Genomic DNA, 22930 nt, shown 5'->3' with positions numbered 1-22930 from the left:
TTTTAAGCAAAATCCAGATGAAAAATTGATGAAAAACTACTATTTTGAAGATTTCGAGACAAAGAAGCATTTACCAAAATCTTCCGCCAAAATTTTTATTGTTCGGTAAAAGATACACCATCTACTGCGAAAAATTTTTCAAAATGTTTTTTCTTCGCCGAAACTAAGCTCTTCAAAGTTGAAATACTCTTCCTCGCAAAAGTCTTCATTTTCTTCTTCGTCAAATATTTTCAATGCAATTTTTGAATTTTCAGATTCAGGAATAGTTTGTCTAACAGAAAATGTATAACATGCCATAGTTTTGTTGGTTACATCAGTCAGAAAACACATTTTAAACACGGCAATTATGAAAAATTCACTATGGTCAGAGCCCTTAACTAATCGAATTCAATCCTCTTGAAAAAGAGAATCTCTAGACTTGTTATAATAAGGACTAAATCAGGAATGTAAGGTGAGAAAAAAGTATCTCCTAAAATTACTTTGTCTGTACACAAACCCAGTATCTACGGCTTATTTCAAAATTTATTGCTGTTCTCATTGTCTCTGACTGATCGCTGCGATGGAATGTTGACGAGAGAGGGGAGACGAGTAGAGAAGTGTTACTATTTATAAATCATACCTCATCGCAGAGGTCTCCACCGTACGAGATTCTTTTTATCAAACAGACAATGTACACAGACAATGTAATACGAAAGAGATGGAAGAGAAGAGCAATTAACTTTCTCTTCGAGTACATAGCAATCATAAATCATCTAAAACCTAAAATGACATACACGTTTTTCGTATAAGAAAATCCAAAATTTTTGAAGCCTACGAATGTTCTTAACTTTTTAAGTTTTAAGCGTAAAAATGTTCTTAACTTGTTCTTATTTTCACCATTTTTTTAGTATTTTTCTAAGAAATCGGGTGTATTAGAGTCCCCAAAGCCTTATAATGTTCTTAACTTGTCTATAGAATTTTGGCCATCGAAGTATTTGTACAGTTTGTTTATATTCATTCATTTTGAGCCAATGCTCTTAATTCTTTTTATTTCGAGCCTTTATATAAAAATTTGACGGGAAAAGTTATAATGACTATAAAGCCCTGTGTGTAACAGTGTTTATATCCCAATATTCTTGATCTAGTCTTGGTCTTAATATTTTCTTAAACATTCACTAGATTGTTCTTAATTTGCTCTAAGAACGAATTTCCAGCCTTGTGTTTTTATGAATTTAATCTTATAAAAAAAGCGTTGAGCGTTCGTTTCATTTTCCCCTTGATATCAAATTCCAAACTACTAGAATTGATTGTAATAACAAGCCTTTTATCTCCAGTCAGGTGACTCTTTGTTTACTTTTCAAACAGTGAATTTTTGTAGAGAAAAAGTGCAAGTTTTGTTGTTTGTGAGATGAGTAAAAAGGCGTTTTAAAATGCATGGTTATATTTTGTTAAAAGTGAAATTGGTACAATGAAGCAGTAGGGAGCATGTATTTTTTCATTTAGGCTAACCTTTCCATTTGCATCTGCGAAGATGACTGGTTGATTGGTGTTCTGTAACGCCCATAAAAAAGATTCAAGCCTAGTGACTTTTATAAATGTAAGCAAATATGGCTGCTTCCAACCCCAAAGAATATGGGTTCGATGTTAAATTTGTTGAAAAACTGGATAAGGACAATATAGAGTGTGTCATATGTTTTATGGTTTTACGAGAACCGTTGCAAGGGTCAAAATGTGGTCATAGGTATTGCAAGAAATGCATTGAAGAATTCCATGAAAAGAAGTAAGTTAATATTTTAATTCAATCATGGATTTCCTGGATTCCGTTAAACAAACCCTTTGAAAAACCCAATATAGTCCGGGAGCCAAACCCAAAAAATGGCATTTTGCTTAACCCAAGATTCTACAGGATAAACTATACATTTTTGGAATCCTCAACTATCCTAGTTTTGGAAATGGTCGGTCCCCAAAGCTAACTCCTGGTCAATTTTTCATACTGGGCCCGAGTTTAGGGGGTACTTTTTAACCTTTGTAAGGATTTGTTAAGGAAAATGCCATTCCAGGGATGATACAATTTGCTGTATCTAGTCAATCAGTTGACCAATTACTTTGAAACTTTGCAAAAAGTTTCAAGGTAGGCTTATGATTATTTTCGGCAAAAAATTTTTGTGAAAAATTATTTTTATAGGTTTGCCTGGGGAAAAAAAGGGAAAATTTGGGTATTTTAACTAAATTTTGACCCTTTTTAAGTCTGGGACCTACCCAAACAACTTTTAATGAGACACGAACTAGGTGTTATGATAGAGTTTGATGCAATACATCAGAAAAATTTCAAACAGACAGTATTTAGTATTATTTCAGGGCTGCAGGGGGTAAAATTGCCCATTTTTATGGGTTTTTATCTTATTTGAGCAATTTTCACCACTAATCTTGGTTAAAACGTTATCAAAAATAGTTTTAACTTGATTTTTGTGTAATATATCCTGAAAGATTACAATGCTGACTTAAAACTAACAAAACCAGGGTGCAAATGGACAAACCAGGGGGTAAAAATGCCCATTTTAGGCGATTTTTATCGTTTTTGGACCTATTTCACCCATAAAGCGGTTTTATTGTGTACCAATTTTATTTCTGACCACTGAAACAAGGATCATTTTGTAGTAGGAGCAATGGGAAAGTTATTTGTGGTTTTCATTGTCTGTAATCAGGGTCACTGCGGGCAAATCAGGGGGTAAATACACCACTTCTTGATAGTTGTTGCCTGAATTTGGATGTTTTTATTGTATGGTAGTCTCAAATTTATGAAATTTTGAGATGGAAACCAGTTATATACCCTTCAGTGATTTTTTAGTACTTTTGTTGACAACCTACACAAAATAATGACGGATTTAACTTAAGTTATGGCCAAATTATAACATTTTTTGACGTAATTTTGTCAGTTTTTGCTTTGAAATTCCACTATATTGCTATTCAGAGCTTCCAAAAATGGTCCCTGTACTGGTTTTTAAGTAGAATAGTTATTTGGAGACTAATAATTTGTAAAATATTGTTAACTTGGGTGTAGAAATAAAAGTGCTGTGTCATTGTTAAGGCCTGTTTTGATGAAAAATTTTCTAATCGTTTTGTGAAAACAAAACTAACGGTCCTCTGTATACTCATAATATACTACATACTCATAATTTGACTGATCATTTTTGCCGTTTTACTGACCTTTTATTAGTAGCTAGTCTCAAGATAATAATTCTACAAGTAGCTGGGACCATTTTGGGAAGCTCTGAATAGCAATATAGTAGAATCTCAAAGCAAAAACTGACAAAATTACGTCAAATAAATGTTATCATTTGGGCATAACTTAAGTTTTAAATCCGTCATTATTGTGTAGTTGTCAACAAAAGTACTAAGAAATGACTGAAGGGTATATAACTGGTTTGCATCTCAAAATTTCATAAATTTGAGGCTATCATACAATAAAAACATCCAAATTCCGGCAACAACTATCAAGAAGTGGTCTATTCACCCCCTGATTTGCCCACAGTGACCCTGATTACAGACAATGAAAACCACAAAAAACTTTCCCATTGCTCCTACTACAAAATGATCCTTGTTTCAGTGGTCAGAAATAAAATTGATACACAATAAAACCGCTTTATGGGTGAAATAGGTCCAAAAACGATAAAAATCGCCTAAAATGGGCATTTTTACCCCCTGGTTTGTCCATTTGCACCCTGGTTTTGTTAGTTTTAAGTCAGCATTGTAATCTTTCAGGATATATTACACAAAAATCAAGTTAAAACTCTTTTTTTGATAACGTTTTTAACCAAGATTAGTGGTGTGAAAATTGCTCAAATAGGTAAAACAACCCATAAAAATGGGCAATTTTACCCCCTGCAGCCCTGAAATAATACTAAATACTGTCTGTTTGAATTTTTTCTGATGTATTGCATCAAAGTCTCTCATAACACCTAGTTTGTGTCTCATTAAAAGTTGTTTGGGTAGGTCCCAGACTTAAAAAGGGTCAAAATTTAGTTAAAATACCCAAATTTTCCCTTTTTTTCCCCAGGCAAACCTATAAAAATAATTTTTCACAAAGATTTTTTGCCGAAAATAATCATCAGCCTACCTTGAAACTTTTTGCAAAGTTTCAAAGCAATTGGTCGACTGATTGACTAGATACAGCAAATTATATCATCCTTGGAATGGCATTTTCCTTAACAAATCCTTACAAAGGGTAAAAAGTACCCCCTAAACTCGGGCCCAGTATGAAAAATTGACCAGGAGTTAGCTTTGGGGACCGACCATTTCGAAAACTAGGATAGTTGAGGATTCCAAAAATGTATAGTTTATCCTGTAGAATCTTGGGTTAAGCAAAAGTGCTTATTTAAGGAGATATAGGATTTGGCTCCCGGACTAATAGCTTGGAAAAATTTGAATGTCTATAATAAAATGTATCAAATACTATATACGTTGAAAGTGAAAGTTTAACAAAGTCAGTAGTTTGGTAACTTGACCAAAGCATATCGATTTTTATTTTTCAACATGTTTCGATATTGCACATATCATTTTCAGTAACTATTTAGTTCTAATAATAAACAAAAATTGGTTATCAAATGTGCATTATTAAAAACAGATTTTATATAAATACAGGATTTCATAATCATATAAAATCAACTTTTCAAAGTTTTCAGAATGGTGAGTACATACACCCATTAAGCGTTCATTCGAAGAAATTCTCTCTCAGATAGGGAATATTTCTCTCTTGAATACATGCTGTCCAAATAATGGACAGCAAAATCCGATTTCTCCTTTCCCACACTGTATGTTTTCGAGTGTTCTAAGACTACAAAAGTGAAAGTTTATCGCATATCAAGATTTTCAGAACATTCACTACTATCAATAACCATTCCTCACGAACATTTTCATTTCTCACTATTCCTTTTCTGTTTCTCTTCTATTCCTCTTCTGTTTCTTTTCTGTTGTTCACCTTTCCTCTTCTGTTCCTCTTCTGTTCGTCACTGCTCCTCTTTTGTTCCTCTTCTGTTCTTCACTATCCCTCTTCTATAGAAGATGGATAGTGAGGAATAGAAGAGGAACAAAAGAAGAAATGTGAGGAATAGAAGGGGAACAGAAAAGAAACAGAAGAGGAAAAGTGAGGAACATAAAAGAAACAGAAGAGGAAAAGTGAAAAACAGAAGAGGAACCGAAGAGGAATAGAAGAGAAACAGAAAAGGAATAGTGAGGAAAGAGGAAAATGTTCGTGAGGAATGGTGATTAATAGTAGTGAATGTTCTGAAAATCTTGATATTGAGGAGCAAAAGAGGAGCACAAGAGGAACAAAAGAGGAGCAGTGAGGAGTAGTGAGGAACAGACGAGGAACAGAAGAGGAACACTGAAGAACAGAAGAGAAATAGAAGAGGGATAGTGAGGAATAGTGAGGAACAAAAGGGGAGCAGTGAGGAAGAGAAGAGAAATAGAAGAGGAACAGAAGGGGAACAGAAAAAAAACAGAAGAGGAAAAGTGAGGAACAGAAGAGGAACAGAAGAGGAATAGAAGAGAAACAGAAAAGGAATAGTGAGGAACGAGGAAAATGTTCGTGAGGAATGGTGATTAATAGTAGTGAATGTTCTGAAAATCTTGATATTCAGGAGCAAAAGAGGAGCAGAAGAGGAACAAAAGAGGAGCAGTGAGGTGTAGTGAGGAACAGACGAGGAACAGAAGAGGAACACTGAAGAAAAGAAGAGAAATAGAAGAGGGATAGTGAGGAATAGTGAGGAACAAAAGGGGAGCAGTGAGGAAGAGAAGAGAAATAGAAGAGGAACAGAAGATAAATAGAAGAGGAACAAAAGAGGAGGAGTGAGGAATGGAAGAGGGACAGAAGATAAATAGAAGAGAAATAGCGAGGAACAGAAGAGGAACAGTCAGGAACAGAAGATAAATAGAAGAGGAATAGTGAGGAACAGAAGAGGAACAGTCAGGAACAGAAGATGAATAGGAGAGGAAAAGTGAGGAACAGAAGAGAAATAGAAGAGGGACAGAAGATAAATACAAGAGAAATAGTGAGGAACAGAAGAGGAACAGTCAGGAACAGAAGATAAATAGAAGAGGAATAGTGAGGAACAGAAGAGAAATGTTAATGTTAATGTTAATGTATATATTCTTTAAAGTCGAAAAATGTGTACAAATCTATACTAGCTTTAAAGCTAATAGAGTTCGACTGCCTATTTTACAAAATGAATCATTCATCATCATCTGTTAATGCCCAATCGCTGACGATTTCTTCTGTAGAGCATTTTGGTTTGTAATTTGAAAATATTTTTGTTTGGTTTTGTAATTTTTTAACGAGGCGTAGTTTTGTTCTTGGGCTTCCTCTTACGCGCCAGTTGAATCCTTTATGGTTATTGCTTTTGTTGAGTTTCTTTGCTTGTTCGTGCATCTCCTTGATCTTTTTCCGTTCGTTGATTGTGAAATCTTCCGTTATACTTACCTGAAAGAAGCAAGTTTCTTTTAGCATGTGTAAATTCTTCATGATAAGATCTTTGTCATGTTGACTTTACGGGTGACTTTCAGAGGACGGCCATTCTTAGTTTTTCTGTCTCCTAATCTGTGGTGAGTAACATTGATTTCTGGAACATTGATGTCATCTAGGAGTTCTCGGAACCGAAATATGTCATATTTTTTCCCATTTTCTTCTCTTTCCTTATCTGGGCCTGAATATTCGAGAAACCCGTGAACGATCATATTCAGTTTTCTAGATTCTATGTCTCTCCTTTCACTTTCTTCCTTCCGTTTTTGTTCTTCGGCAGATTTTATATCTTCTTTTTGCTTCTTGGTAATCTCGGCGTATGTTTTCTTTGATGTTTCCTTTATTATTTCTGCTGTGTGCTTTTATTCCCTCCTTTATCATGCTTCTTGTCTTTTCCTCCATCTCTTGTAGTTTTCCTGCCAGAAAGGTTTTGAGGTCATTTTTGATGGAATCACGGGTTTTTGTGTTGGTGTTGAACTCATTGTTCAGTTTTTGTATGACGTCGTCTTTCTTTTGAAGTTCATTTTGCATCATATGTTGAGTGTTTTCCCTACTTTATTTCTTAGGTTTTTTCGTTATTCGTACGCAGTTTGAACATAAGTAAGGATCGTTGTAGGATGTCACGAATATTTGTAGTTGATACAGGGGTAACTGTGTGCACTCATAATGAACTGATCTTTTACATTTTTTGCATGTTAAGCGATCCAGGTCTTCGTCCCCTTCAGTACATCTTGACGGCGTGCAAGCTTGAGGTGGTGAGGCTGCTTCGAAAGGCTTATCTTTATCCATTTTGATGTTGTTTTCATGAATTTTGATGTTTTTATTTGTTTTCAGCCATTTTTTCGAAGAGCGTTGCAAAAGCGTCTGATCTAGTTGACGTCAAATAAAAACTCGATAGATAGAAGTGAAATAGTGAGAAACAGAAGAGGAACAGTTAGGAACAAAAGAGAAATAGAAGAGAAACAGAAAAGGAATAGTGAGGAATGCAAATGTTCGTGAGGAATGGTAATTGATAGTAGTGAATCTTCTGAAAATCTTGATATTGAGGAGCAGAAGAGGAGCAAAAGAGGAACAAAAGAGGAGCAGTGAGGAATAGTGAAGAACAGAAGAGGATAAGAAGAGGAACAAAAGAGGATAAGAAGAGGAACAAAAGAGGAACAGAAGAGGAACAGTGAGGAAGAGAAGAGAAATAGAAGAGAAATAGTGAGGAAAAGAAGAGGAACAGTCAGGAACAGAAGATAAATACAAGAGAAATAGTGAGGAACAGAAGAGAAATAGGAGAAAAATAGTGAGGAACAGAAGAGGAACAGTCAGGAACAGAAGATAAATAGAAGAGGAATAGTGATGAACAGAAGAGAAATAGAAGAGGAACAAAAGAGGAGCAGTGAGAAAAATTGAGAATTAGAAGAGGAACAGAAGAGGAACAGAAGAGGAAAAGTGAGGAATAGAAGAGGGATAGTGAAGAACAGAAGAGGAACAAAAGAAGAACAGTGAGGAACAGAAGAGGAACAGATGAGAAAAAGTGAGGAATAGAAGAGGAACAGAAGAGGAAAGGTGAAAAAAAGAAGAGGAATAGAAGAGGAATAGTGAGGAACAGAAGAGGAACAGAAGAGGAAAAGTGAGGAATAGAAGAGAAATAGAAGAGGGATAGTGAAGAACAGAAGAGGAACAGTGAGGAACAGAAGAGGAACAGAAGAGGAAAAGTGAGGAATAGAAGAGGAACAGAAGAGGAAAGGTGAAAAAAAGAAGAGGAATAGAAGAGAAATAGTGAGAAACAGAAGAGAAATCGAAGAGGGACAGAAGATAAATACAAGAGAAATAGTGAGGAAAAGAAGAGGAACAGTCAGGAACAGAAGATAAATAGTGAGGAACAGAAGAGAAATAGAAGAGGGACAGAAGAGAAATAGAAGAGAAATAGTGAGGAACAGAAGAGGAACAGTCAGGAACAGAAGATAAATAGGAGGAATAGTGAGGAACAGAAGAGAAATAAAAGAGGGACAGAAGATAAATAGAAGAGAAATAGTGAGGAACAGAAGAGGAACAGTCAGGAACGGGAGATAAATAGAAGAGGAATAGTGAGGAACAGAAGATAAATAGAAGAGGAATAGTGAGGAACAGAAGAGAAATAGAAGAGCAACAAAAGAGGAGGAGTGAGGAATGGAAGAGAAATAAAAGAGGGACATAAGATAAATAAAAGAGAAATAGTGAGGAACAGAAGAGAAATAGAAGAGGAATAGTGAGGAACAGAAGAGAAATAGAAGAGCAACAAAAGAGGAGGAGTGAGGAATGGAAGAGGAACAGAAGATAAATAGAAGAGGAATAGTGAGGAAGAGGAGAGGAACAGTCAGGAACAGAAGATAAATAGGAGGAATAGTGAGTAACAGAAGAGAAATAAAAGAGGGACAGAAGATAAATAGAAGAGAAATAGTGAGGAAAAAAAGAGAAATAGAAGAGGAATAGTGAGGAACAAAAGAGAAATAGAAGAGGAACAAAAGAGGAGGAGTGAGGAATGGAAGAGGGACAAAAGATAAATAGAAGAGAAATAGCGAGGAAGAGAAGAGGAACAGTCAGGAACAGAAGATAAATAGAAGAGGAATAGTGAGGAACAGAAGAGGAACAGTCAGGAACAGAAGATGAATAGGAGAGGAAAAGTGAGAAACAGAAGAGAAATAGAAGAGGGACAGAAGATAAATACAAGAGAAATAGTGAGGAACAGAAGAGGAACAGTCAGGAACAGAAGATAAATAGAAGAGGAATAATGAGGAACAGAAGAGAAATAGAAGTGAAATAGTGAGAAACAGAAGAGGAACAGTTAGGAACAAAAGAGAAATAGAAGAGAAATAGAAAACGAATAGTGAGGAATGCAAATGTTCGGGAGGAATGGTGATTGATAGTAGTGAATCTTCTGAAAATCTTGATATTGAGGAGCAGAAGAGGAGCAGAAGAGGAGCAAAAGAGGAACAAAAGAGGAGCAGTGAGGAATAGTGAAGAACAGAAGAGGATAAGAAGAGGAACAAAAGAGGAACAGAAGAGGAACAGTGAGGAACAGAAGATAAATAGAAGAGGAATAGTGAGGAACAGAAGAAGAACAGTCAGGAACAGAAGATGAATAGGAGAGGAAAAGTGAGGAACAGAAGAGAAATAGAAGAGGGACAGAAGATAAATACAAGAGAAATAGTGAGGAACAGAAGAGGAACAGTCAGGAACAGAAGATAAATAGAAGAGGAATAGTGAGGAACAGAAGAGAAATAGAAGTGAAATAGTGAGAAACAGAAGAGGAACAGTTAGTAACAAAAGAGAAATAGAAGAGAAATAGAAAAGGAATAGCGAGGAATGCAAATGTTCGGGAGGAATGGTGATTGATAGTAGTGAATCTTCTGAAAATCTTGATATTGAGGAGCAGAAGAGGAGCAGAAGAGGAGCAGAAGAGGAGCAAAAGAGGAACAAAAGAGGAGCAGTGAGGAATAGTGAAGAACAGAAGAGGATAAGAAGAGGAACAAAAGAGGAACAGAAGAGGAACAGTGAGGAACAGAAGATAAATAGAAGAGGAATAGTGAGGAACAGAAGAAGAACAGTCAGGAACAGAAGATGAATAGGCGAGGAAAAGTGAGGAACAGAAGAGAAATAGAAGAGGGACAGAAGATAAATACAAGAGAAATAGTGAGGAACAGAAGAGGAATAGTCAGGAACAGAAGATAAATAGAAGAGGAATAGTGAGGAACAGAAGAGAAATAGAAGTGAAATAGTGAGAAACAGAAGAGGAACAGTTAGGAACAAAAGAGAAATAGAAGAGAAACAGAAAAGAAATAGTGAGGAATGCAAATGTTCGTGAGGAATGGTAATTGATAGTAGTGAATCTTCTGAAAATCTTGATATTGAGGAGCAGAAGAGGAGCAGAAGAGGAGCAGAAGAGGAGCAGAAGAGGAGCAAAAGAGGAACAAAAGAGGAGCAGTGAGGAATAGTGAAGAACAGAAGAGGATAAGAAGAGGAACAAAAGAGGACAAGAAGAGGAACAAAAGAGGAACAGAAGAGGAACAGTGAGGAAGAGAAGAGAAATAGAAGAGAAATAGCGAGGAACAGAAGAGGAACAGTCAGGAACAGAAGATAAATAGAAGAGGAATAATGAGGAACAGAAGAGAAATAGAAGTGAAATAGTGAGAAACAGAAGAGGAACAGTTAGGAACAAAAGAGAAATAGAAGAGAAATAGAAAACGAATAGTGAGGAATGCAAATGTTCGGGAGGAATGGTGATTGATAGTAGTGAATCTTCTGAAAATCTTGATATTGAGGAGCAGAAGAGGAGCAGAAGAGGAGCAAAAGAGGAACAAAAGAGGAGCAGTGAGGAATAGTGAAGAACAAGGAACAGAAGATAAATAGAAGAGTCAGGAACAGAAGATGAATAGGAGAGGAAAAGTGAGGAACAGAAGAGAAATAGAAGAGGGACAGAAGATAAATACAAGAGAAATAGTGAGGAACAGAAGAGGAACAGTCAGGAACAGAAGATAAATAGAAGAGGAATAGTGAGGAACAGAAGAGAAATAGAAGTGAAATAGTGAGAAACAGAAGAGGAACAGTTAGGAACAAAAGAGAAATAGAAGAGAAATAGAAAAGGAATAGTGAGGAATGCAAATGTTCGTGAGGAATGGTGATTGATAGTAGTGAATCTTCTGAAAATCTTGATATTGAGGAGCAGAAGAGGAGCAGAAGAGGAGCAAAAGAGGAACAAAAGAGGAGGCAGTGAGGAATAGTGAAGAACAGAAGAGGATAAGAAGAGGAACACAAGAGGTACAGAAGAGGAACAGTGAGGAAGAGAAGAGAATAGAAGAGGACAGAAGATAAATAGAAAAGAAATAGTGCGGAACAGAAGAGGAACAGTCAGGAACAGAAGATAATACAAGAGAAATAGTGAGGAACGAGAGAATAGAAAATAGAAGAGAAATAGTGAGGAACAGAAGAGGAACAGTCAGGAACAGAAGAGGAGCAGATGAGAAAAAGTGATGAACAGAAGAGAAATAGAAGAGGAACAAAAGAGGAGCAGTGAGGAAAATTGAGGATTAGAAGAGGAACAGAAGAGGAACAGAAGAGGAATAGAAGAGGAACAGTGAGGAACAGAAGAGGAACAGTGAGGAACAGAAGAGAAATAGAAGAGGAACAAAAGAGGAGCAGTGAGGAATAGTGAGGAGCAGAAGGGGAATAGTGAGGAACAGAAGAGGAATAGTGAGGAACAGAAGAGGAACAAAAGAGGAATAGAAGAGGAACAGAAGAGGAATAGTGAGGAATAGAAGAGAAATAGAAGACGGATAGTGAAGAACAGAAGAGGAACAAAAGAGGAACGGTGAGGAACAGAAGAGGAACAGAAGAGGAATAGAAGAGGAACAGAAGAGGAAAAGTGAGGAATAGAAGAGAAATAGAAGACGGATAGTGAAGAACAGAAAGGAAACAAAAGAGGAACAGAAGAGGAAAATTGAGCAATAGAAGAGGAACAGAAGAGGGAAAGAAAAGAGAGAGAAGAAGAGGAATAGTGAGGAACAGAAGAGGAAGGAAAGTGAGGAAAAGGAATAGAAGAGAAGAGGAACAAAAGGGAAAAGGAAAGAGAAGAGAAAGAAGAGGAAGTGAGAAAAAAAAGAAGAGGAATAGAAGAGAAATAGTGAGAAACACAAGAGAAATCGAAGAGGGACAGAAGATAAATACAAGAGAAATAGTGAGGAAAAGAAGAGGAACAGTCAGGAACAGAAGATAAATAGAAAAGAATAGTGAGGAACAGAAGAGAAATAGAAAAGGGACAGAAGAGAAATAGAAGAGAAATAGTGAGGAACAGAAGAGGAACAGTCAGGAACAGAAGATAAATAGGAGGAATAGTGAGGAACAGAAGAGAAATAAAAGAGGGACAGAAGATAAATAGAAGAGAAATAGTGAGGAACAGAAGAGGAACAGTCAGGAACGGAAAATAAATAGAAGAGGAATAGTGAGGAACAGAAGAGAAATAGAAGAGCAACAAAAGAGGAGGAGTGAGGAATGGAAGAGAAATAAAAGAGGGACAGAAGATAAATAGAAGAGAAATAGTGAGGAACAGAAGAGAAATAGAAGAGGAATAGTGAGGAACAGAAGAGAAATAGAAGAGCAACAAAAGAGGAGGAGTGAGGAATGGAAGAGGGACAGAAGATAAATAGAAGAGAAATAGCGAGGAACAGAAGAGGAACAGTCAGGAACAGAAGATAAATAGAAGAGGAATAGTGAGGAACAGAAGAGGAATAGTGAGGAACAGAAGAGGAACAGTCAGGAACAGAAGATGAATAGGAGAGGAAAAGTGAGAAACAGAAGAGAAATAGAAGAGGGACAGAAGATAAATACAAGAGAAATAGTGAGGAACAGAAGAGGAACAGTCAGGAACAGAAGATAAATAGAAGAGGAATAGTGAGGAACAGAAGAGAAATAGAAGTGAAATAGTGAGAAACAGAAGAGGAACAGTTAGGAACAAAAGAGAAATAGAAGAGAAATAGAAAAGGAATAGTGAGGAATGCAAATGTTCGTGAGGAATGGTGATTGATAGTAGTGAATCTTCTGAAAATCTTGATATTGAGGAGCAGAAGAGAAGCAGAAGAGGAGCAAAAGAGGAACAAAAGAGGAGCAGTGAGGAATAGTGAAGAACAGAAGAGGATAAGAAGAGGAACAAAAGAGGAACAGAAGAGGAACAGTGAGGAAGAGAAGAGAAATAGAAGAGGGACAGAAGATAAATAGAAAAGAAATAGTGAGGAACAGAAGAGGAACAGTCAGGAAGAGAAGATAAATACAAGAGAAATAGTGAGGAACAGAAGAGAAATAGAAGAGAAATAGTGAGGAACAGAAGAGGAACAGTCAGGAACAGAAGAGGAACAGATGAGAAAAAGTGATGAACAGAAGAGAAATAGAAGAGGAACAAAAGAGGAGCAGTGAGGAAAATTGAGGATTAGAAGAGGAACAGAAGAGGAACAGAAGGGGAACAGAAGAGGAATAGAAGAGGAACAGTGAGGAACAGAAGAGAGACAGTGAGGAACAGAAGAGAAATAGAAGAGGAACAAAAGAGGAGCAGTGAGGAATAGTGAGGAGCAGTGAGGAATAGTGAGGAGCAGAAGGGGAATAGTGAGGAACAGAAGAGGAATAGTGAGGAACAGAAGAGGAACAAAAGAGGAATAGAAGAGGAACAGAAGAGGAATAGTGAGGAATAGAAGAGAAATAGAAGACGGATAGTGAAGAACAGAAGAGGAACAAGCAATACTTTAATGGACCTACCTATTTATAAAACGAATAATTAGAATTTAATGGAAGTAATGTATAATTTTAAATTTCGAATTATATATCTATTGGAACGGAGAAAGCAATTAAGAAACACCTTTTCGGCAGTACTAATGTGCATCTATGTGCAAAAAATCGCAAAAAACTAATGAGAAAATCTCGAGAAAATCTCAAAAAACCGCTTTTTTCGGGACATTTCCGGTTCTAGCGGCCGGAAAAATTTCTTTTTCGATAATTGGGCTCTGTCACATTTTGAGCATTGTCATTTTACATCATTGTGCAAAAAATCATGAAAATCTGTCGAGTATAAGTTGAAAAAATGAAGGAAAAACGTTTTACGCCGGTTTTCGGCTGTTCCGGCGATTTTTAAGGAGTTCCAGATTCAAAGGATGATTTTTTTGGAAATCAAACGATGCTAAGTTTTGGGCATCATCATAAAGAACATTTTTCTGTAAAGAAACAATTAAATAAGTTGAAAAAATGTGACGGAAATGTGAAAAAACGACGATTTCCGGCACATTTCCGGTTCTACAGACCGGAAAATTTTTTTTTTCTGCAAACGGTTTTCGACACCTTTTCGGCAGTACTAATGTGCATCTATGTGCAAAAAATCGCAAAAAACTAATGATAAAATCTCGAGAAAATCTCAAAAAAAACCACTTTTTTCGGGAACATTTCCGGTTCTACCGGCCGGAAAAATTTCTTTTTCGAAAATTGGGCTCTGTCACATTTTTGGGCATTGCCATTTTACATCATTGTGCAAAAAATCATGAAAATCTGTCGAGTATAGTTGAAAAAATGAAGGAAAACCGTTTTTTTTACGCCGGTTTTTCGGCTGTTCCGGCGATTTTTAGGAGAGTTCCGGATTCAAAGGATGATTTTTTTGGAAATCAAACGATGCTAAGTTTTGGGCGTCATCATAAAGAACATTTTTCTGTAAAGAAACAATTAAATAAGTTGAAAAAAATGTGACGGAAATGTGAAAAAACGACGATTTCCGGCACATTTCCGGTTCTACAGACCGGAAAAAATTTTTTTCGGCAAACGGTTTTCGACACCTTTTCGGCAGTACTAATGTGCATCTATGTGCAAAAAATCGCAAAAAACTAATGATAAAATCTCGAGAAAATCTCAAAAAACCACATTTCCGGTTCTACCGGCCGGAAAAATTTTTTTTTCGAAAATCGGGCTCCGTCACATTCGAGGGTTTATAGTAATGCACCTTTGTGCAAAAAATCAGAAAAATTGAATGAGCCAATCTCGAGAAAAGTTGGTAACTAACGAACGAACGAACGAACGAACGAACTAACGAACACGGGTTAATTTATAGGACCTTCACCCCACCGGGGTAGGTCCAACAAAAGAGGAACAGTGAGGAACAGAAGAGGAACAGAAGAGGAATAGAAGAGGAACAGAAGAGGAAAAGTGAGGAATAGAAGAGAAATAGAAGACGGATAGTGAAGAACAGAAAGGAAACAAAAGAGGAACAGAAGAGGAAAATTGAGCAATACAAGAGGAACAGAAGAGGAAAGGTGAAAAAAGAAGAGAAATAGAAGAGGAACAGTGAGGAACAGAAGAGGAACAGTGAGGAACAGAAGAGAAATAAAAGAGGAACAAAAGAGGAGCAGTGAGGAATAGTGAGGAGCAGAAGAGGAAAAGTGAGGAAAAGAAGATGAACAAAAGAGAAATAGAAGAGGAATAGTGAGGAATAGAAGAGGAACAAAAGAGGAGCAGTGAGGAACAGAAGAGGAACAAAAGAGGAGCAGTGAGGAATATTGAGGAATAGAAGAGGAATAGAAGAGGAATAGTGTATAAGAGGTATAAGAAAGTGGCCGTAGCATAAAGGTAGAGCATCCAGCTACGGTGCGCAAGGTAGTGGGTTCGATCCCCAGCCGGGTCATACCAAAGATTCCCAAAATGGTACTTGATGCCTCTCTGCTTGATGCTCAGCAACTAAAGAGACGGATCAAGGGTAAGTGGAGAAATCCAGGGAAAGGAGTGGCGCCCTCCCCTACCTTCGGGTAGACAGCTATACGAAAAGGGAGCCTTCGGGTCGCCCTCGACTGCGGTCGCAAACTTACTTACTTACTTACTTACTATAAGAAAGTCAATGTTACTGAACTTTACTAGCTAGCGTCAATATCTAATGGACGGTGGTTTGTTAGGGCCATGTACAAAACAGATATAATTAGCTAACTAACTGGGCCTAAAACCCAATATATTATGACTTAGCGTGCTAAATAAACTTAGTTTTCTAACTCAACTTAACGTACTAACTTAACTTAACGTGCTAACTCGACTTTTTCAGTGTTTAGCAAGTTATCGAGGATATCGAGGGAGATGATCAGGGAAGCCGATGCAAAACATAGTCGATTGTTGATGTACGGTTCTCTGTTGCCTTTTATTTTAGTGTTTTTACCGTCGTCGAGAAAATTGGACGGAGATTTAACGACGTGTCGACTTTGCTTTATACCATTACCTTCGATTTATCTTGAATATATAATCATGCTATTGAACGTTTTTTATAACAACAAGTATATTTTTGGCTCAGGCTGGACTGTTTTTAATTTTTTGAAATTGTCAGGCTTAAATCTTCTTAATAAGCTTAGTTACTTTGCTTAAAAACTGAAAATAGTGGGAACTTTATTTATTAATTATGGCTTTAAGTCAAATTTATTTCGGCTTTAACACCCCCACCCTAATCTAGCGATGGAGGCGCACTAAAACGTTCTGGCATTCATCAACTTGTCTCAACAGGAAAAGTTCAAAATCTGTTAAAATTAGTGGTTTCTTAGAAATAGACGATATCGGCTTAACGTGAAAACTCAGATTTGATCTCCGAAAATTGCCCAGAATGTTTTGCGCAGAAAAAAGTTCACGGTGAAATTTTCTCCGCACAAAGCATTGTGGGGAATTCTCGGGGGTCAAATCTGAGTTTTCATGTGAAGCCGATATCGTCTATTTATTGACCTTAAGGCTCAAATTGTTCTTAAATTGTTCTTAGGTTTTGGCCAATTTCAGCCTCGTGTTCTTACAGTAATGTTCTTTTAAAATCAAAGTGTGTATTGCGTGACATGAAAATGTCTTTTAATAAGAGCAAAATATAAGAGCCCCCCCCCCGGGGGGTACTAGGGTTACGAGCAGGCGGGGTGCTGCCCGACTTTCGACGTTTGGACCCTTACCGGGACTAAAAAGGAGAAAACAAGGGAAATTTGGGAATTTTACGACCCTTAGCGGGACAAATTTGACCTATTTTGACCAAATTTCGATCTTTCCGGAGGTAAAAAGTTGAAATTTTCCTATTTCTCCGACCCTTAGTGGGACTGAAATTTGATTTTCTGATTTTTCCGACCCTTAACGGGAAATCCAAAAAAGCTACCCATAAGGGTGGCATATATACCGTACCCTCCATTTGCCTAAGTACCCCTAAGTAGGCTATTAGGGCATGCAATTTCTTAAGATATCAAAACATACTGAAAATACTGAAATTAAGAACATTTAAAATAAAGAACATTTTTAGGGCCGAAATTCAGAAAGTTAAGAATCTTTGACGTTCAACTTTTTCCTGTCAATGTCCCGTACATTTATAATTGCAAAAGTCTTTTGACAGTACCATGTCTATATTTGGCAAAAACGTCCAAAACAACAGTAACATCCCGAAATTTTTTTTCTTTTTGCCGCTTTTCTTTTACTGGTGGCACGGAAAGGGTTAATAAAACGTGTGTACTTATTTCAATCGTACTTGAAAGGTTAGTAACAATAACTCGTGTTTTTACGATCGTTTTTTAGCCCAAAGAAATGTCCGCAAGATTGGCAAGACAACGAGTGGTTTAAAGACTTGGGAAAGGAAAGAGAGATTCTTGATTTAAAGGTTCGATGTAAAAATCATCGCGATGGATGCACCTGGCAGAACGAACTTCGAGATCAAGAGGTTTGATACCTTTCCGTAATGTGACATTCACAACTGCAGTTTAGGTTGAAAAACTAAAAAGGGGGGAGGGGGGACTTGATTTAAAACTACTGTTTTGAAAAAAAGATTAGGGTCTCGAAATTGCAGAAATGGTCAAACCTTCAAAGATTTCTCCCAAAAAGCCTTTTTTCTCACTTTTAACATCCTTACGGCCTTACGGCACATTCTCTCTCAAATCAAGCCCTACCGTGGGCCTAATGAACACTTTGGAAAGGCTAAAAACGTGCCCTTAAAGGGCTGCAGCTTTAAGCACTTACTCCCCCTCCGTAGTTGTACGTTGTACACTGACTGGAAAAATAATTTTTTCTCCCGTTCGATTTAATACATGCTTTCTTTATAAGAACCAGTAGATTTTGGCACATAATGGGTTGTTCTTAATTTTTTGAAATTTCAGGCTTAATGTTCTTATTAGGATGTTCTTAATATGCTTAGTTTCTTTTCTGTTAAAATCAATTAAAATCAATACTGTCTTAGTAATTTCTGAATTCTGAGCCTCAGATTGTTCTTAATTTGTTCTTAGCTTTTGGCCCATTTTCAACCTCATGTTCTTATATAAATTGTTCTTATAAAAAAAGCGAGCACTGTGATTTTACAATATTTTGTTCTTTTATAGGAGCATTTGAAGACATGTGATTTCGTAACTATTCAATGTAATCTACAATGTGGAGAGCCCGTGCTACGCAAAAATGTAAGAAAGAGAACCATTATCATGTCTTCAGAGACAGAATTCATCTTTTTCTTATATTATATTATTAGCCAACCAACCATTATTTTTTATTAAGAACACAGTAAAAACGCAGTTCTCGCCTAACCAGCTAGTATTATCTCGGTTCTAAGATGGCCAGATCTATTGATTAGTCAAGGCTACGAGGCTCCTTAAAATATCAATATTTGTCCTTATGAATGAAATTTTCTACTTCACTGATTTTAAATGCAACTTTTACTTCTGTGGGCCAATAATTTTCATTGACAAGAACTGTTAGAGCTTTCGAAACTTATCTACTGATTCTACTGATTATTAGGTACAGCCCTTAGTTGTGTGCGTTAATCAATTTCATTGACATTGGACCCAATAAACTGTGAAGAGAAGAACTTTAAAAGGATATAAATTTTGATTATTATATTTAAATTTTAGCTTAAAAATCACTTGGATAAAGACTGCCCATTGATCTCAACGTGCGAGTACAGCGATTTTGGGTGTCTTTTTAAGGTAATTTTCTGAAAGTAAATATTTGAGGTGAGACCTTACTCTTGTCTCCCGAATAGACGTGGGTGGAGTCCGAATAAACAGGGGGATAGGAAAAATTTTTTAAATTCTAATAAGCGGGGGGGGGATGGAATAAGAGGGCGGGAGGGCGGTAATTTGAAGACAGAATTTTTTTTTAACTGATATCAATTTCAACAAAAAAAAAGACTTTAACAAATGGACACGCAAAATAAGAACCAATACTAACAAAAAGGAAAATTTTACCAAGTTTAAGGTTTATCTACACTGTAATGAAATATTGAATTATTCGAAATTTATTAGCGGGGGGGGTCTTAATAAGAGCGGAAGGGCTATAGATTTTTTTTTTCTCAACAATTAGCGGGGAGGGGCGTCTATTTGGGAGACAAGAGTAGAAGGGGCCAAAAAAATCCTTAAACTATTAGTCGAACAATGGAGATTATATTTGTATATTAAATTATGTGTTATCTTAAAGAAGAACAATTTTTTCAAATGCGTTTTGGTTTCTGTAAAATCATCAAATCACCCAGTTCGACCAAATAAATGTTAATGTATTAACTGTTTATCGTTTCGACTTTTCAGGGTACTAGAGACCAATTGTACAATCACATGTCAGAAGCGATCAATCAACATTTCTCCCTCGAAATGAAGCATGAAATTCAAAACGTCAAAAAAGAATTCAGTGATAAATTACAAGAAAAAGATCTCAGAATTCAAAAGTTAACAAAGGAGTTTGATGCCCAACTGAAGGAAAGAGATGACGAAATCAAACGACTGAGAAAAGATGTCGAGGACGCTAAAAAGGATCTCCAACTAGCTTCCAATGAAAACAATGAGAACCACAAAGCTATCGAAGAAACCAAAAAGGATTTCACCCGAGTTATCGATGAAACCAAAATTGAACAACAAAAAGCCATCGAAGAAACAACAAAAGATTTCACCCGAGTTATCGATGAAACCAAAATTGAACAACAAAAAGCCATCGAAGAGACCAAAAAGGACTTCATCGGAGTTGTCAATGAAACCAAAATTGAACAACAAAAAGCTATGGAAGAAACCAAAAAGGATTTCACCCGAGTTATCGATGAAACTAAAATTGAACAACAAAAAGCCATCGCAGAAACCAAAAAGGATTTCAACCGAGCTATCGATGAAACTAAAACTGAACAACAAAAAGCCATCGAAGAAACCAAAAAGGATGTCACCCGAGTTATCGATGAAACTAATACTGAACAACAAAAAGCCATCGAAGAAACCAAAAAGGATTTCACCCAAGTTATCGATGAAACTAAAACTGAACAACAAAAAGCCATCGAAGAAACCAAAAAGGATTTCAACCGAGCTATCGATGAAACTAAAATTGAACAACAAAAAGCCAGCGAAGAAACCAAGAAGGATTTCACCCGAGTTACCAATCAAACTAAAACTGAACAACAAAAAGCCATGGAAGAAATTAAAAATAATTTCACCCGAGTTGTCAATGAAATAAAGACCGAACAAGAGAAAGCCATCGAAGAAACCAAAAAGGATTTCAACCGAGTTGTGAATCAAACCAAAACTGAACAACAAAAAGCCATTGAAGAAACCAAAAAGGATTTCACCCGAGTTGTCAATGAAACCAAAACTGAACAACAGAAAGCTCTAAACAAATCAATGGAAATTATATCTATGATGCTTTATATTACGGATAAAAACACTCATGAATTTATAAACGGATCACTGAGGGAAAGGAGTGATCATGTTCATAATTTAAACAAAAAACTAGCCGAAGAAAACAAACTGACATTGCAGATTTTAAGCTTACCACAATGCCCTTATTCTTTCACTATCGAGAATTTCAAATTCCAATTTGAAGAGGCTAAAAAAACAAATAAAAGAACTTCCTCTCCAAACTTCCTCACTGTAAATGGGTACTTAGGACGTCTAAATATCTATTTAAATGGGTATCGCAGTGCTCAAGACAATCACGTGTCAGTGTTCTTTCAGAACCTAAAAGGACCATATGATAATTTTTTGAAATGGCCAATACCTTGGAAATCGCACTCAATGACACTTCTTGTTAACAACAGAGAAATCGGAAAGAAGTCAAGCCAAAATTCAGATGATGGAGGTAAATGGAAAGATAATTTCATACGACCCATTGGTGATGAAGGTAAAGATTTGGGAGTTTCAAAAACCTTTGATCATAAATTGATAGAAAATCTTACTGATGAAGACGTAGTAGCTATCAAGTTCGATATGGATTGTGAAGCTCAAGAGCATTGAATCCCGAAGAGCTAGAAAGGAATCTAGATTTCGAAAAAAGTAACGGAGCTAAAACAAAAAGAAATAACAAGATTCAATCAATCGTCCGATATGTAACGCAAACTCTAAAGTTTCCTTTTTCGATCATTTATTTGAGCCCTTCATGGGCTTAAAACTCAATGCTTAAAAGTGTACTTGAGTCTTTAGCCTTAAGGGCTCTGGATATACCCAATTTTTCGATTTTACACCAACTTAAATGGCAATTTCTGCATTTTAAAAAGATTAATGTATAACTTTTTTTATATGTCCTGTTAAACCTACTTTTTTAGAATTTAAAAATCGAAAAATTGAAATGAAAAAATTAAACGAAGAAGAAAACGAAGAGTTTTTCGCACCTTTCAAAGCCCTAATCTCGGTAAAAATCAAACATACATCAGCGATATCGAAATCGGGAACTTTTTTTGTATTTTAAAATGTTGAAGTGTTTTCTAAGTATTTTCTACAATCGCATTAACACAGATACATACCACACAAACATTTTGGGAAACCAGGTCATAATACAGGGTTTCTGAATAAAGAAAATGTCACTCAGCGATTGAACAATCTGGTTAATAACGCACTTTCATCAAATACAAAGAATGATTAAGTGAAAGTTGCCAGTTTCTAATAATTCTTGCTTGTTATTGACTTGATTGTCGAAACACGCTAAATAGGTACAATTTTAGGGTTTTTTGTATAGTTTATCATTTTCTGTCTTACCATCTTGCTAATCTCCGAAGAGATTCTGATTACTCCGTGCAAACACGCATGTACTCTAAAGTTCATGACTCCGTATAAGAGTATCTACCCAAGAGCGAGCCCTTTTATCTTTTTTTATTTTTGGAATCAGTAGTAAATGAGCTTTTAAGCGTGGTGATTGGCTAACCAGAACAAACGTCAATCATATACACAATCATATACACAATCATATCAAGAACCCAGTTGTTTTCGTTTTAAAATAAAGGGTAACGCAGTTTGGAATGTTTTGGCTGAATAACCAGCTCAGACCGCCAAATTCGCGGTATTGTATTTTTGGTAAATTTATTCATTTAATTATATTAATTTTGTTTTTTAATCTTGCAATACCTTATATCGGCCCTTTTTACCATTATTTTATCGGCATAATAAGTATTTTGAGTATTACATCTTAATATTTCTTTTCAAACAAAAGCTGTGATCTTAAAAGCATAGAGATTTTATCACACTGTCAGCAATGACAAACACTTTTGACGTACTAATTAGAATATATCTTGAAAACCATTAAGGTGGCCATACACACTTTTTTGAAAAGTGATGCTTTTTCGGGTCGATTTTTTAATTCCATGTTTAAAGTCAAGTTTAACCTTTATTCAACAATATCCAGAAGTTTTATTTCATGTAGAGAGGTAGAAAGTGGAAAATTTAAAGGTTTAAGGTACCTACTTGAGCTTAAATCGCATCCCGCCATTCACCGCCCACACTTCCGCCCGATACTGAAACGGCGTTTGTCGGCCTTCTAGCGCCATTACCGGCATAAAATGTACCGTAGACCGAGGTTTAGTGGGTCTGAACCTCTGTGCAAAATTTCAAGGCCATAGCATTTTCGGTTCCGTAATTATGAGAGTGTAAACAAAGACCGCCATTTTTACATCATGGATTTTCTGGTCTGGTTGTTTTGTAGCCCGGGGTCCACTTAAAGCTTTTT

General features: G+C 36.3%; 2 protein-coding genes across 2 annotated transcripts; both read left to right on the top strand.

Annotated features, from left to right (window-relative positions):
- Positions 1 to 1331: 1331 nt before the first annotated feature.
- LOC136821737 (calponin homology domain-containing protein DDB_G0272472-like) lies at positions 1332 to 21252 on the top strand. Its single transcript, XM_067077949.1, has 5 exons — positions 1332 to 1759; positions 17558 to 17699; positions 18352 to 18426; positions 18874 to 18948; positions 19546 to 21252. Exons 1-5 carry the CDS (start codon positions 1587 to 1589, stop codon positions 21226 to 21228), a joined length of 2148 nt encoding a protein of 715 aa, XP_066934050.1. The 5' UTR covers positions 1332 to 1586; the 3' UTR covers positions 21229 to 21252.
- On the top strand, positions 7480 to 15333 carry LOC136821761 (uncharacterized). Its single transcript, XM_067077975.1, has 6 exons — positions 7480 to 7501; positions 7614 to 7699; positions 8694 to 8775; positions 9900 to 9953; positions 10377 to 10533; positions 15216 to 15333. The coding sequence occupies exons 1-6, from the start codon at positions 7480 to 7482 to the stop codon at positions 15319 to 15321; spliced, it is 507 nt and encodes a 168-aa protein (XP_066934076.1). The 3' UTR covers positions 15322 to 15333.
- Positions 21253 to 22930: the final 1678 nt, after the last annotated feature.

This window comes from Clytia hemisphaerica, unplaced genomic scaffold (genome assembly GCF_902728285.1).
Source record: "Clytia hemisphaerica strain Z4C2 unplaced genomic scaffold, Clytia hemisphaerica genome assembly, whole genome shotgun sequence".
NCBI classification, from domain to species: domain Eukaryota; kingdom Metazoa; phylum Cnidaria; class Hydrozoa; order Leptothecata; family Clytiidae; genus Clytia; species Clytia hemisphaerica.
Note: the sequence above shows the minus strand (reverse complement) of the source record. Positions and strands in the feature narration are given on the sequence as shown.

Bases quoted from the DNA above. Each gene is read 5' to 3' on its own strand.
- LOC136821737 (XM_067077949.1), top strand. From the start codon at position 1,587: ATGGCTGCTTCCAACCCCAAAGAATATGGGTTCGATGTTAAATTTGTT. The intron at 1,760-17,557 runs GTAAGTTAATAT...ATCGTTTTTTAG, and splicing joins GAAGAATTCCATGAAAAGAA to CCCAAAGAAATGTCCGCAAG. The intron at 17,700-18,351 runs GTTTGATACCTT...GTTCTTTTATAG, and splicing joins ACGAACTTCGAGATCAAGAG to GAGCATTTGAAGACATGTGA.
- LOC136821761 (XM_067077975.1), top strand. From the start codon at position 7,480: ATGCAAATGTTCGTGAGGAATG. The intron at 7,700-8,693 runs GTGAGGAAAAGA...GATAAATAAAAG, and splicing joins AGAGAAATAGAAGAGAAATA to AGAAATAGTGAGGAACAGAA. The intron at 8,776-9,899 runs GTGAGGAATGGA...ATTGAGGAGCAG, and splicing joins AGAGCAACAAAAGAGGAGGA to AAGAGGAGCAGAAGAGGAGC.